This window comes from Penicillium cinerascens (genome assembly GCF_028974065.1).
Source record: "Penicillium cinerascens strain IBT 15544 chromosome Unknown contig_6_segment0_segment0, whole genome shotgun sequence".
Taxonomy (NCBI): Eukaryota; Fungi; Ascomycota; class Eurotiomycetes; order Eurotiales; family Aspergillaceae; genus Penicillium; species Penicillium cinerascens.
This window is the reverse complement of record NW_026695295.1, coordinates 202,997-216,373: the sequence shown is the minus strand read 5'-3', so window position 1 is coordinate 216,373 and position 13,377 is coordinate 202,997. Positions and strand designations below refer to the sequence as shown.

The 13,377-nt window shown below is 50.7% G+C and overlaps 5 protein-coding genes across 5 annotated transcripts; 3 read left to right on the top strand and 2 right to left on the bottom strand.

The window, feature by feature from the left end:
• Positions 1–231: 231 nt before the first annotated feature.
• Positions 232–1,466, top strand: N7498_006076 (cystathionine gamma-synthase; the record flags this gene model as incomplete). The annotated part of the gene is made up of 2 exons (XM_058453138.1): positions 232–378; positions 426–1,466. The coding sequence occupies 2 exons, from the start codon at positions 232–234 to the stop codon at positions 1,464–1,466; spliced, it is 1,188 nt and encodes a 395-aa protein (XP_058307329.1).
• Positions 1,467–1,748: 282 nt separating this feature from the next.
• Positions 1,749–2,045, top strand: N7498_006075 (MoaD/ThiS family protein; the record flags this gene model as incomplete). The annotated part of the gene is made up of 1 exon (XM_058453137.1): positions 1,749–2,045. The coding sequence occupies one exon, from the start codon at positions 1,749–1,751 to the stop codon at positions 2,043–2,045; it is 297 nt and encodes a 98-aa protein (XP_058307328.1).
• Positions 2,046–2,322: 277 nt separating this feature from the next.
• On the bottom strand, positions 2,323–2,994 carry N7498_006074 (uncharacterized protein; the record flags this gene model as incomplete). Its single annotated transcript, XM_058453136.1, has 3 exons — positions 2,323–2,404; positions 2,455–2,783; positions 2,836–2,994. The coding sequence occupies 3 exons, from the start codon at positions 2,992–2,994 to the stop codon at positions 2,323–2,325; spliced, it is 570 nt and encodes a 189-aa protein (XP_058307327.1).
• A 3,300-nt stretch (positions 2,995–6,294) lies between these two features.
• N7498_006073 (FAD-binding oxidoreductase) lies at positions 6,295–7,988 on the bottom strand (the record flags this gene model as incomplete). The annotated part of the gene is made up of 5 exons (XM_058453135.1): positions 6,295–6,621; positions 6,673–6,868; positions 6,917–7,280; positions 7,333–7,446; positions 7,496–7,988. 5 exons carry the CDS (start codon positions 7,986–7,988, stop codon positions 6,295–6,297), a joined length of 1,494 nt encoding a protein of 497 aa, XP_058307326.1.
• Positions 7,989–9,992: 2,004 nt separating this feature from the next.
• Positions 9,993–13,234, top strand: N7498_006072 (exoribonuclease II; the record flags this gene model as incomplete). The annotated part of the gene is made up of 2 exons (XM_058453134.1): positions 9,993–10,187; positions 10,241–13,234. 2 exons carry the CDS (start codon positions 9,993–9,995, stop codon positions 13,232–13,234), a joined length of 3,189 nt encoding a protein of 1,062 aa, XP_058307325.1.
• Positions 13,235–13,377: the final 143 nt, after the last annotated feature.

The window sequence follows — 13,377 nt, the reverse complement described above, 5'->3', positions numbered from 1 at the left end:
GCCCCATGCTCATGTCATGCCCATGCCCATCTTCATATTCATACTTATCCTCACCCCAATCTTCATTTTCATCTCCCCCCAATTATACAGCGAGATCGGCGTCCCCGCACCACGTGACCGCTTCGTGAAACCCCTCATTTCTCTCCAAGACTTCGAGTCAACACTTCTGGTTGTATCATAAATTCCCCGATCTTCCTGTGCATACAATTCCGAGAACATAGCATAACCATAATGTCCAACATTGGAATTTCCACACAGACTCTGCACGCGGACGACGCACTGAATGTCGTCACCGATGTCGCTCCGCCCATGCACCTGGCCACCACCTTCCGCTATCCCAAAGACCCTGCCGCCTTAGTTCCCGCGGCCGACTATTGCGTATGCTCTCTTCTCCGTACGCCTGATCCAGTCTAATCGTCATGTAGTCCGGTACCTTAGGTACCTCCAATCCCTCATCCCACGTCTACTCCCGCGCCTCAGCTCCAAATCCAACCCGCTTCGAAGCCATCCTCTCCTCCATCCTACACGGCGAAGCTATCAGCTACTCCTCCGGCCTCTCTGCTCTCCACGCAGCCCTCACCCTGCTGAACCCGGGCCGCATCTCCGTCGGAGAAGGCTACCATGGCTGCCACGGCGTAATCGCTCTCTTCACCCGCGTCAGTGGCCTCCAGAAACTCCCCCTCGACTGCGCGGCTGAGGATCTCTCCTCAGGAGACGTTATCCTCCTCGAGACTCCCGTCAATCCCAAAGGCACAGCCTTCGACATCGCTGCATACGCCCAAAAAGCCCACTCGCGCGGCGCATTCCTCATCGTGGATTCCACCTTCGCCCCGCCCTCCCTCCAAGACCCCTTCGTCCACGGCGCAGACCTCGTCATGCACTCCGGTTCGAAGTATTTCGGCGGCCACAGCGATATCCTCTGCGGCGTCCTCGCCACCCAGCGAAAGGACTGGTACAAGCAACTCTTCGCCGACCGTGTCTTCCTAGGCTCTGTAATGGGCAACATGGAATCCTGGCTCGGCGTGCGAAGTCTCCGAACCCTTGAAGTCCGCGTCTCGCGCCAGAGTGATAGCACCACGAAACTAGTGTTTTGGCTTAATAACGCCCTGCACGCACCTTCCCCGGCACCAGGCTCGGACGAAGCTGCCGTGCAAGCTGTCTTGGCTGAAGTCTTCCACGCTAGTATCCAGTCTGATGGCGGTGACTGGTTGAAGAATCAAATGCCTAATGGGTTTGGGCCGGTGTTCTCGATTACGATGGAAGAGGAGGTCCTTGCCCGGACCTTGCCGAGTAAATTGCATCTCTTCCAGCATGCTACTAGTCTTGGTGGTGTTGAGTCGTTGATTGAGTGGCGCACTATGTCTGATATGACTGTTGATCGGAGGTTGTTGAGGATCAGTATTGGGTTGGAGAATTGGGAGGATTTGAAGGCGGATTTCGTGAAGGCGTTTAGGGAGCTGGCTTAAGCTAGTTATGTGTCATGAGTTTAGCGTTTGTCTAGATAGATTAAGGTAGAGACTTAAGGGCCGCTTTCATGGTTGCGATGTTAATTCATTAGTACTTTTGCTATCACTTTTGCTATGTTGAAACAATCATTGAGGGTCTACCGCGTCGCCTTAAAAGCGAAAGTATAAACGGCAAGTATAAGCCGCCGAGCCGTATCGGCGAACCCCGCCTCGCCAAAACAATTTCAACTTCACTCGTAACGTCGACCATATTCTTGTTCCATCTTCAGTACTCTCTCAACCATGGCCTCCCAATCAAACCCCCAAGGCACTTCCGGCCCAGAATCATCCTTTACAATCCACTACTTCGCCGCGGCATCCCAATACACCGCCAAGAACACTGAGCGGCTGCCCGCGCCAACCACATTCTCGCATCTATTCCCCCTCCTGGAAGAGCGCTACTCCGGCATCCGGGATGCTATTCTCCGCAGCTCCGGCGTCAGTGTTGACGGCGAGTATGTTGATCTTGACGATGAGCCGACACGCTTGATTCAGCCCGGGGCGGAGGTTGCTATCATCCCACCCGTCAGCTCGGGATGATTTCTTTTCTATTTCTGATTTTTTTTTTTTTTTTTGAACTCGGGCGAGATTTTCATAGCATGAGCGAGTGTGTTCCATTTTGTGGATATATATGGGGTTTTAGCTATTTCTCAATCAAATGTACGCCAAACGCCAGAAGTCAGACCATTAGTGCGTTGAAAGATGGTTTGAACATATTGCCTCTCTCTCGTTATTTCCATATCCAATACCCATTACCCCCCCCCCTTCCGTCCATTGTATAGATTGCGGATCGAGCACCCAGCTTTGAAGAGAACGGTTACTTTTCCTCCGCAGCCGCAAGAGCCTTCTTCAGGCGCCAAAGACAGACACTGCAGAGCATCGAGAAGAAAAGCAGAATACTATTCGCACATTAGTATCCATGAAACCTCACAAAAATCAGGGTACTCACCACAAGGCAATGCTCAGTCCCCAGATCGCCTTCGTCTCCAGACAAATCGCCTTGGACGCTCCGATCCACGACTTGTAGTCGATCGTCCCGCTGATGGTGGCAAGGTAACTGTCCAGGTGCGACGAGAATGCATAAGCCGTTGCATCTTTGTATCCCAGCTCAGCCAGTGATGTGCACTTCAGGTAGGACAGCGGCTTGCCCATTACCACAGCGACGACGATGAACCCGATTAAGAGGAGCAGGTCGAGTGCTGCGCAGGCGAGGAAGGGAAGGATGTTATCCATAAAAAGAACCGCGGTGATTAAGCAGTAGATTACTGCGATACAAGTCTACTTTCATTAGAAGGGCCTCGAGTGGGAAGGGGGAAGGTGTTGAACTTACCACACTGATTGTCCCGATGAGAATATTCGGCGGCGTAGCGTTGCTCGAGACGATCGATGCGATGAACTTGGCCGTCATGCCGATAATAGCAATAAGTGAGACAAACTGGAATAGCCGTGCCAACTGGAATGTTGCACCGAGGGCTCCGTAGCGAGGCATTTCGCTTATACAATGTGTTGCGTAGAATGAATGTCGAATAGAAGGCGCTGAACCGAATCCAAAGTAACCAAGGAGTGATGCTGTAGATACGAACCCAAAATATCAAGAAATATCAAGGAGCGTCGGGAAGAAATGCGAAACAAGAAGACAAAGAGAATGTTTGAATGAAAGTAAAAACCTAAAGTGAATCCTGCAGAACTGTCAAAGACGTTCACGGCTCATCCTTATATAGCCCAAAGACACAGCCGCTGACACAAAGAGAAAAAAAAGAATCTAGATCGTACCAAATTAGCATCGGCTCCAATCTAGACCACCTCAAACGCTCTCGCAGCCTCATCTAGTCCCGTTGTTGGAGAATGTCTAGATCCAACCGCCGCGCACAACGAATCAGACACCACAATCCAAGCTGCCGCATATAGCAATCCGTTTATGTGACAGCTTAGCTGCACGAAGCTCTCAGAGCTCTTTGACGCGTTTCTAAAATATTACAGGACGGGTTATACGTGGGTGTTGATCGCCCCACCCCGGCGCTTGGGGCTGGAACCTAAAGCCCCGGTCGCCTCTCGACCACTCGTCGTCATCCCACTGCCGGATCTGATGCAGGCGGCTACCGGGGTACTAAATTGAGGCTGGGATTAATTGGGATGGGTACTGCGTGGTCGATCTTGTTTCATGATTTTGTTATCTATAGTGTGGGCGGTTGGGGTTGTTTTGTTTGGATGCCTGCCCTCTCAGGCTCTCTGGCGTCTTCCGCCATCTCCTTTTATCTAGATGTTTGCTGGTAGCGGTTTCTCTGAATCATATACCCGCATATCAATTGTGCTGATTGATCACCTCGCTCTTCTAGGTGGTTGATCGGCTTAAACTATTTTCAACATCGGTGAACTTCTTCACCCTTTCACTAGGTCCCATGATCAGAAGGGACACAGTGGCACATTCAGCACTGCTCGCTGGTAATGGAACTTCACATTGAAGTGTTTGGTCCGTTTGTGGTCCACTTTGCTTGGTAGCTGGTCCACCTTGTATCAACCTGAAAATGAAAGCATGAGGTTTGAGGAATCGCACATGGCTTGAGGTTTGAAGATTTGGTAAGATTTGGATATTCACCGTCTGAATATTTCGGACTAGTTTTCTTTTTTTTTACTGTAACGCGGCTGCTAGAGAATAAAAGTTTCTAAACAGAGTCTTATTGCTCTGAATATTTACCGTGTATGTTTTATGGCTGGCCAAATCGTCCTCAATTGATTTGAACTTTAGTCGCAGAGACATGAACGCCTGCGTTGACGAAAACGACGGCCATCTCGCTTGTGGGACGAAGTAATGAAAGATAAGTCACGATGAAGTTTGAATTTTGCTATGGATATTTATCTATCGCCATGATTCCAGCATTGCGCTAATGCGCAGGGAATGGATTTATGAGCTAGCAGACAAAAATAGACTCGTTGCCAATTAGGGGGCCCTAGATGGAGAGCTGTTAACCTTTGTACTTGCTGCCAGTTCGTGACAAAAAGGCACACCATGTAAACCAAGTTGCGATGCACGATTCGCCAGGTACCAAAAAGTTGACGTTCCCAGTTGTCCTGATATTGACCATAAGCGTAGATAACCTGGCCCTCAGTCTTCCCTTTACCAAAGTGGGCGGCACGAAAGTATGTTACCGATTGCGCGGTAGTAGGTGATTGTGAAAATGATGATATAGTTTTCTTTGATATAGAAAATGGGATTTTCCATCTGATCAACAGGCTTATTTTTGGTATAACCGAAAATGACCAGGTTGGGAACCAGCTGATCATGCACTCAAGGGTTAACTATACAAGTGAGCGGGAATTATGAGGCGGTAAAGCCAAACGGGTTAGCGTTATCCGGAGTTATTTTCCAGAAATCAACTAGTAGGAGTATGGCGGTATAGCTGATTTCGAAAACTACTGTAAGTGCGACACCAAACTTGGTCTGCAAGGTCCATGTCTAAAGGCACCTTTTTCGGAGTAATAGCTTGAGCCAGCCGTCAGGGTCATGCATTGCGATCCGCAACTGGATGGGCTGGTTTCGCCTTGCTGATTTGCTGTGCTTCGTCGGCTCTCACTATTGATAGGACTCCTGAAGGGATGAGATCTCCTTGAGCCGAGATCCAACCAAAATCAGGTGGCAGGCTGGCGATCTTGTCTTCTGCCAACCAAAATCTAGGTGGCAGGCTGGCGATCTTGTCTTTTGCCTCCTTGCATTCACTCTCCCCCAAAGCAAAACACACCCCTATATAAGGTCGCCTATGTCTACCATTCTCCTCAAACAAAGTTCCATTCAAACACACTTTTTCTATATTATCATCTACCTAGGCAATAGCCACCGACCCAAAATGAGGTTCTTCACCACTATCATTGCCCTTTTCGCCGGCTCTAGCCTGGCTGCTGTCTGCCCAAGTGGCAGCCAAGCCAAATGCTGCACTTCTGATCTTTTAAGCTCTTCAGGCATGGACTGCTCAGATCGTAAGTTCTTTCTTTTGAGATCAACTGCCTCACACTAGCCTTTTATCTTTCCCTTTTCTTCTCCATGCAAGCTTCATTTTGGTTGAAACTAACCATCTTTTCAACACAATAGCCCGTCATATGCCCAAAGATGACACCGACTTCCTCCACATTTGTACAAGTCAAGCCGGGGATCCCATGTGTTGTGGCTCAATTGGTGGGAGATTGGGCCGTTGCACGCCTATGGTTAATTTTTGAAGGACCATTCGGGCTTAATATAGAGAACTTGCATTCTTGAGAGATGGCAGAGGATATTTCAATGGCTCATGTACTTCTTTTTCCAAACTCGGGCAATTCAGACAACAGGAAATTAGACAATTGGTTTTTGAACCTTGATGAATTACTTTCTAAACAATAACACTACGTGATTATCATGGAGCTGCATCAATTGTGGCCATCGAGTTGTTGACATCGTGTGCCTATCCTTTTGACTTTTTTTTTTGCCATTTGAAGTTCTTCTTGTAGGATCGTCAAATTTCAAGCTTATGGAGGGATTCAAAGAGTGCTGCGTTGAACCAAAAATAAAGGCTTGGAATCCAGAAGAAGACAATACAGGAGAAAAATGGAAGAATCGAAACTGCCGAACAAAACAATCATCAGATAGCTTGGATCATTTCTCGGAGAATTTGGCTTCACCAGGTACACTGGCAGCATGGGATCTACAAATTATACAGAGTAACATTGCCAATATTGAAGATTAAATGCAGTAGGTTCCGTATTAGGATAATTATATACCAAATTATATCAAATCAACAAGATCACCACCTCGGTCTCTCCCTTACTGTTCCAACCGCCAGCCACCACTGGTTCGCGTCTGGAAGAACCCATCAGGGTCATACCGCAGCCGAGTCTCCAGCGCATACTGCTTCGATTCAGGCTTGATACGGCCCCAGTAGTCCTGTCTAAAGTAGGCATCGTTCATGAAAAGTGGTCGGTAGACGTCCGGAAGACGACCCTCGTCGATGTTCTTTTGGACAAGGTTGCCCAGGCCCTGGTACAGGTTCTGATTGGCTTGGTCGATTGTCTCGTCGTCTGCGGCGAAGGAGTAGGAGAAGTCGAGCTCGATAAAGATGTAGTTTGTGTCCGTAGGGACAGATAGAAGGTCCTATTATTCTTAGTTGTTGTTTTCTTTTTGGGCGATCTTGGGGAGACTTACGCCACCACGCTCTGCGGCCTTCTGGGAGAAGGCTGTGGGCACGGGCTGGAAGGCGATAGAACCCAGCACACCGGGGACTGCGAGTACGGACTCGGTTACGTTGTACCAGTGGTCGTAGTACTCCTGCAGCACGGAAGAGCCCACGGCCTTGCTGGGGACGGGGGTGGTTTCGGTCGCGATGGTGTAGCGTTGTCCGCTGCAAAGAAGTTAGCGGGTTCCAGGTTATTAAGCCGGAGATACTTACTGGAGAATGAAGATGTCATTGTACTTCAACAGATCGTAGTAGCTATCCCAGGTCTTGGTCGTGGAGATGTGCTCGATCGCAGTGAATTCGTCAAAGACACCCGCCGGTGGCTCGGGTCCATCGTAGAAGAGGAACATGATCCAGAAATCAATAACCGCGCCGTGCTCGGAAGTCAAGATAATGGCGGCCTTGTCATCGGGGTAGTCGTCCACGAAGTTGCGCAGAGCATTCAACACCTCGGGGGTCTTGTCGGCTGTAAAGATGTAGTTGCCGCCCCAGACCTTGTCGATGGGGTGTGTCTGCATGGTGTACGCGGTGACGACGCCGAGGTTGTTACCGCTGCCCTTCAGTGAATTATAAAGATCTATACTCGATTAGCTCCATGTCGTTTAGTCTTAGTTATCTCTCGCCCTTACCGGTATTCTCCTTCTCGTTAGCATCAACAATCGTGCCGTTGGCCAGAACGACCTGGAAGTTGGCCACGTTGTTGGCAGCCCACCCGTACTGGGTGCTTAAGAAACTCATGCCACCTGGTCCTGTTAGCACGGATCAGACGGAAACTTTTTGAGACCAACTTACATCCGAGCATATACCCGCCAACACCAACGCCTCCAAGTCGGCCACCGACAAGAGCACGGCCGGTACCGTCCAATCCCTTCTGAGCCTCCTCCCAAGATAAACCAGGTCCAATGACGGCAGTCTCGTCTTTGGGGTTATAGAATACCTGGTCGAGGTTCTTCGTCGAAATCAGCAGACCATCCTCGATACTGGCGAACCCATTATTCGGCATATGTCCACCAGACTTGACAGCAAACAGTGTCTCGACATTGTGCAGCTCTGTGATGATCTGTGACATCTCCGCGGCGCTAGATGGCGCCGCAATACATGTCGGCTTCAGGTCTCCACATGCTGCTGACCAATACTTGGTGAGATCACTCGAGTAGTCTAGCGTGAGGGGATACTCAATATCGATTCCGGCTTGTTGAAGGGTTGAGCAGATGTCGGCATGCACCACAGGCGCAATGGTAGCAACGACCAGCCCCAAGGCGCGCCAGCCAGCGCTGGAAACCATGGTAAAGAGCGTGGTTATATAGAGTTAGAACAACGTATATACAGATGAAGTAAACAAATGCAAACCCCTGGGCGATGGAAATTGAATTTGTGGCAAAGGAACGAATAAGTTGGAATGGAAAGGTCAAACTCAGACTTAACCCTGGGGAAGTGGGTGTTCGATTCATATAAATAGCCATGATTGCTAATGGGTCCTTAAGGGTCTCGGAGGGTATCCCTCGAGCTACTGCCCCTCCTGGTGGAGCCCCGAAGGATTGAGGTGGGCAAACTATAGCGTACAGGGGTTCTGCAGAAACCCAGTTGTCGGAATTCCCGCAGTTTCCCTGATCGGGTAGGGAGCATCTGGCGTTTTTTTACGATTCTCAGGCTGCCAAGAAAGACTCGGATGATCGGTGGCTATCCCCATCTCGCTTCTCTTTTTTAGGCTTTGTGGGGCTGGGCCGGCTCTGTTTGGATTGGAGCATATGGCAAGCTGGATGCTTGCTGAAACCTCGGGTTCCTAGTCGGAGAGAATACTTCGTCGAATGAGGTCACTAGATTAAACTTCTTTGCCAACCAAAAGTCTGTCTGGTGTTGACCGTGAGGATATGCGTTATTGAATACTCTTGATGGCATTGAGGCTTCTCTACCCGAACGGAGAGGCAGATGGGGACCAGTTGCCATGCCGTGCCATAGCGCGATTGGTATCCATAAGCCGTGAGTGGTGGAGGATTGCAAGTTTGGTTCCTGGCCCCACTACTACGGAGTAGCAGTTCCCTGATTGTAGACCTAGAACAAAGGCTTACACTATTGTAGAATTGGCATGCCGCTAGATGCAATGGGAATTTTGGTGGAGGTTCCGCGGAAGGTCCGCGCCCTACGCTTACGATTCTGGCTATACCACTGCGCCTTAAAGATAAGCCAACCCAACCATGGAAGGGCGTGGGATTGTACATATGATGGTCCCTCATCCGAGAAGAAGAAAAGCAGACATAAATAGGGTGTGGTGCATCACAGCGGCATATAGTCTAAGGCAGGCCCCTGTTCTGATCGATAGTGGGGAGACCTATGTAGAGTGACAGGGCTCCGGCTGGGTTAAGGCGGACCGCGCGGGGATTGCCCCTGAACGGTTCCTGGAAGTTTAGTATCCTCGCTTAGACCAGTGTAGAAATGATATGCGCTCGTCAGCAAAGTATTTTAGGTTCTCGGCCTCGTGCGTCCGATGGGATTGCCAAACTAGGGAAACTGAGAAAGAATCCTCCGGACCAGCAGTTCCTAACGTGGGTTCCTTTCACATGAATTCATGCATGTACTACCGAGGTGGCTGACCATTTTTCCCAAACGGAAACGAACACGCTGCATACGACTAAGGGCTGTGCGTGATGTGCACAGTAGACCTGTCCTTGAGAAAGAGTCTTGGGGGAGTCCTAGATCTGAAACATTGACGGGCCAGTGGGCCTGCCCATAGTTGCGATCTGCCATGGCTTGTCCATACTTGGGAACCTTGGCCGTCAGATGTGATATTGCGACGAGATGGAGCAAGTCCCATGTGAACCCTGGTGCGTAGACTAATTCAACCTCGCGTAGCGCGAGTGATGAGACATTCGAGACGCCTATCCCTGCGCAATCCTGCTCGGACGAACTGCCGCAGATGTCGCCTAGGGCCGCCATGCCACGTTTGTGGATATTACTGTCTTCGTTCCGTGTAGGATTTCGGGACTATCGAATCTTGGCGATGGTATAATCCGAACTAGATTTCAAAAATCTCCGCACCGTCAAATTTGTGCCTCGCTTAGAGATAATTTCAAAAATCGTCGCGATGAGCAATGCACCTGTTGACATATCAAATCTTCAAAGAAGGCAATAACAGAAATAGAACAAATAGAACAAACCGCTGAGGGAAGCACGCATGTCTTGACAGGTCACGAGACCTGGATGGTACCGCCCTGGGCGGTGGATTATTATGCCAGCCAAATAATCCAAGTTTCGCGATCGACGAGCGTCGTGTGTCGACGCAACCACGACTATGGTATTACCCAAAGCAGGGTCACTGCAGAGACTTGCCATTACCAGGCAGCTCTGTGTGCGATGCATAGTGCGGCAGAGGCGAGCAGAATGTCTGCTCCCTCGACCGGTGACTCGCACGCCAACGCTCGGACAACGCTCGCTATCAACCACGAGGACTCTGCGATCGATTGTCGCCAATGAGGTCAAGGATGAGGTACGCGGAAATGCGCCTTTAACCATAGGGACCAGCTAACAACTTTTTCACAGAACTCTACCGAGAAGGACCCGCCAACGGCGACAGAGGTCCAGATGGCTCGCCTGAACGCCGAGTATGCGACGACCAACGATATCCGATATTACCTTCGCCGGTGGCAAGAAATAGCGCCTCAGAATCTAGATTCAGTTCATGAACCAGGGTCAGCCACGGCTCTCAACGCTGAGTTCGTCATGATGAACGGCCGTGGAGAGACTGAAAGCGTCCGGGCCAGCTCGCAATTGACGGACCAAACCGATCTGGACATGTCAGAGGAATTTGAGGGTGACCACCTGGAACCGGGTGATATGGTCAGCCTAATACGGGTAGATGGGACATCTTCCTTGGCCATCTATGTGCAGTCTACCAACAGGCAGAAGCAGTTCTACACCGAACGTGGTATGTGGCGTGCCTGCTCTGCAGGTGAATTGGATTATGTCCTCAAAGGCTTTGCTCCCACTGAGCTGCTTGAGCCCATTAAGCCCTATTTTCCGAATGGACTTGCTCGTGTCGAATCTGAGCTTCAATCCACTCCGGAGGGTGGTCTCCCGAGACCGCTTGGAGCCCCGCTGCTGGAGATGATGGGCAATTTCCAAGATCATATGATGGATTTCTGTCGGGATAATGCCCAGCGACTGGATAAAATCTACGATATTACCGCGGACGAGACTGAGTTTCTACGATTGACCCTCGAAGAGTTGACCATGAAGGTTTTGGATGTCGATGAGTCCGAACTGACAGCTGTGAGCCTATATGCTGTCCACCAAGCGGTGCGCAACCACCCATTTCTCATCGAAAAGGACTCGAACTCTTTGTTCAGCAGCCTGTACCTGGTGCAGCCGAAAAGAATCGCCACCGCTGTTGAGAAAGTTACAACATGGGTCCACGAGCACCAAAACCATCTAGTCGAAGCCATCATGGTCAAGAGTACACCAAAGTTCAATGACCATCCGATGCAGATGTTCATCCAAAAGGCACAGCGTCTCATTCGTCTGAGCCGAAAGGTTCGCTCGCCCACTATCATGTCCAGCGTGGGACCTACAACTCAGCAGTTCGAGCCGGGACAGGATGGCAAGCCCATGTTGTATCGTGAAGTCCTAACAGAAAAGTTCACTGATAACGACCGGATTATCCTGGAGTATTTGCAACTGTATGCAATCCCATCTGTGATCATGCCCTCTGGCACCCTGCGATCGGCCGCTTCGCACATCATGCGCGCAACGGGAATGTACAACACTCTCGGCCTCAGTGAGGCGTCAACCCGCCTGTTCCTGCAAGAGATCGGTGTTATAGCCCCATGGGAGAACCTCGGCCTCCTCGATCAGAGCCTGCTCCTCCCTGGCCACGGCATGTCTCTTCTCGAGGATATGAGATGGGAAGAGATTGAGGAGTCCTGCCGGAATCTTTCTCTCACGGACTCTATGCAAGGCCTCCGGAAAGACTGGAGTGATTTGCCTGTGTACTGCATAGACGATGTCAATGCACAAGAAATCGACGACGGTGTCTCCCTGGAACGAATCCCTGGCTCTGACGACACATTCTGGATCCGGATCCACGTCGCCAACCCAACTGCCTTCTTGCACCATAACGACCCTACCATAGAGTATGCCGGCTCTCGGTGGGCCACTACCTACGCCCCAGAGCGTACATACCCCATCTTCCCGACATCCCTCACCCAGGGCAACTTCAGTCTCTCGCCTGGCCGGCCAACACTGACCTTCAGTGCGAAGATGAATCTGCAGGGCGAGATTCTCGACACTGAGGTGACAAACGGAACCGTCCGAAACATCATCAATGTTACCCACAGCAAGCTGCGCGACTTCTTCATCCCGGACAAAAGGGGACCGACGGCCTCGCTGAAAGTCGGTGGAACCATTGTCGATCAGCCCTTGGCCGCTGACAGAGTAATTCGCGAGACCCTCACTCCAGAAGACGAAGACACTTTCACACTTCTCCGTAAGCTGATGCTCGGCTTCCGCACCCAGCGCCAAAAGAACGGCGCAATGGACATGCAACGTCTATCGCCGAACCTCTCCGTCTCCGTCCAGATGGGCACGGCGCCTACAAAGCCATACGAGATGCAGGTCACTGAGGGCAGGTATTTTATCGGCGACCCCATCATCCAACTCCGCATGCATGACTTCGACGCGCAGGAAGTCCCCGACGAGTCTAAAGAAAACCTCGTCTCTCTACTAATGAACTTGGCCGGCCACATCGCGGGCCAATTCTGCGCTACCCGCAACATCCCCGCTGTTTTTGACGGCACCTGGTATGACCCGGAATACGCACGCGTCACGCGCGACAATATCGCCCAGTATGGCGGTAAAAACTTCTTACATTTCGTTCTGCCAAAAGCTCTGTCGGCGTCTAGCCCCATCAAACACCACTTCCTCGGCATAAATGCATATGTCAAGAGCACGAGTCCGCTTCGTCGGTTTACAGATGTGATTGCGCATTACCAGATTGAGGCTGCTCTGCGCTTTGAGCATGAGAACGGTCGGCAGTTCAATGCTGCTATCGACATGCCTGAAGAAGAAGCCGCTCTTCCCTCTGAGAGCGAACCCGTCGAGGACTCCACGGCGGAACAACCATCCCTCCCTCTCCCCTACACTAAAGCCGACGTAGAAAACCTGATCCACTTCGGCCAGACCTTGAAAACACGCCTTAAGGAAGTCTCCTCCTTCTCCACACAACATTGGGCCTGCATGCTCCTCTTCCGCGCCTTCTATTTCGCCGAATGCGAGCTGCCTCCCTCGTTCCGAGTCATCCTGCGCGTCCCGCGACTCACCGGACTCGCCCACGAGGGACCGATTTACTCGGGCGTGATCACGAACCTGGGCGTCAAATGTGTGGTGACCATTCCGGAGCATTGCCCCGGTAGAGAAGATATGGATGTTTTCGGTGTTGTTGATGCTACTATCACGGCTGTTGATATGGCAAAGCTGGAGGTGAAGATGGAGGCGACGAGGTTGGTTAGTGCCTTTCAAAGGAAGGGCGAGTGGGCTTGAGCCTGCTTCCTGACGGGAGTGGCATTGTACAACACTGTACTATACATTATATGGAAAGATTTCTATCGTGGATCTCATGGAATAGATTTACATTCGAATCTACATTGTAATACTCCAATATCGTACACTTCAGAGCGGAGAAC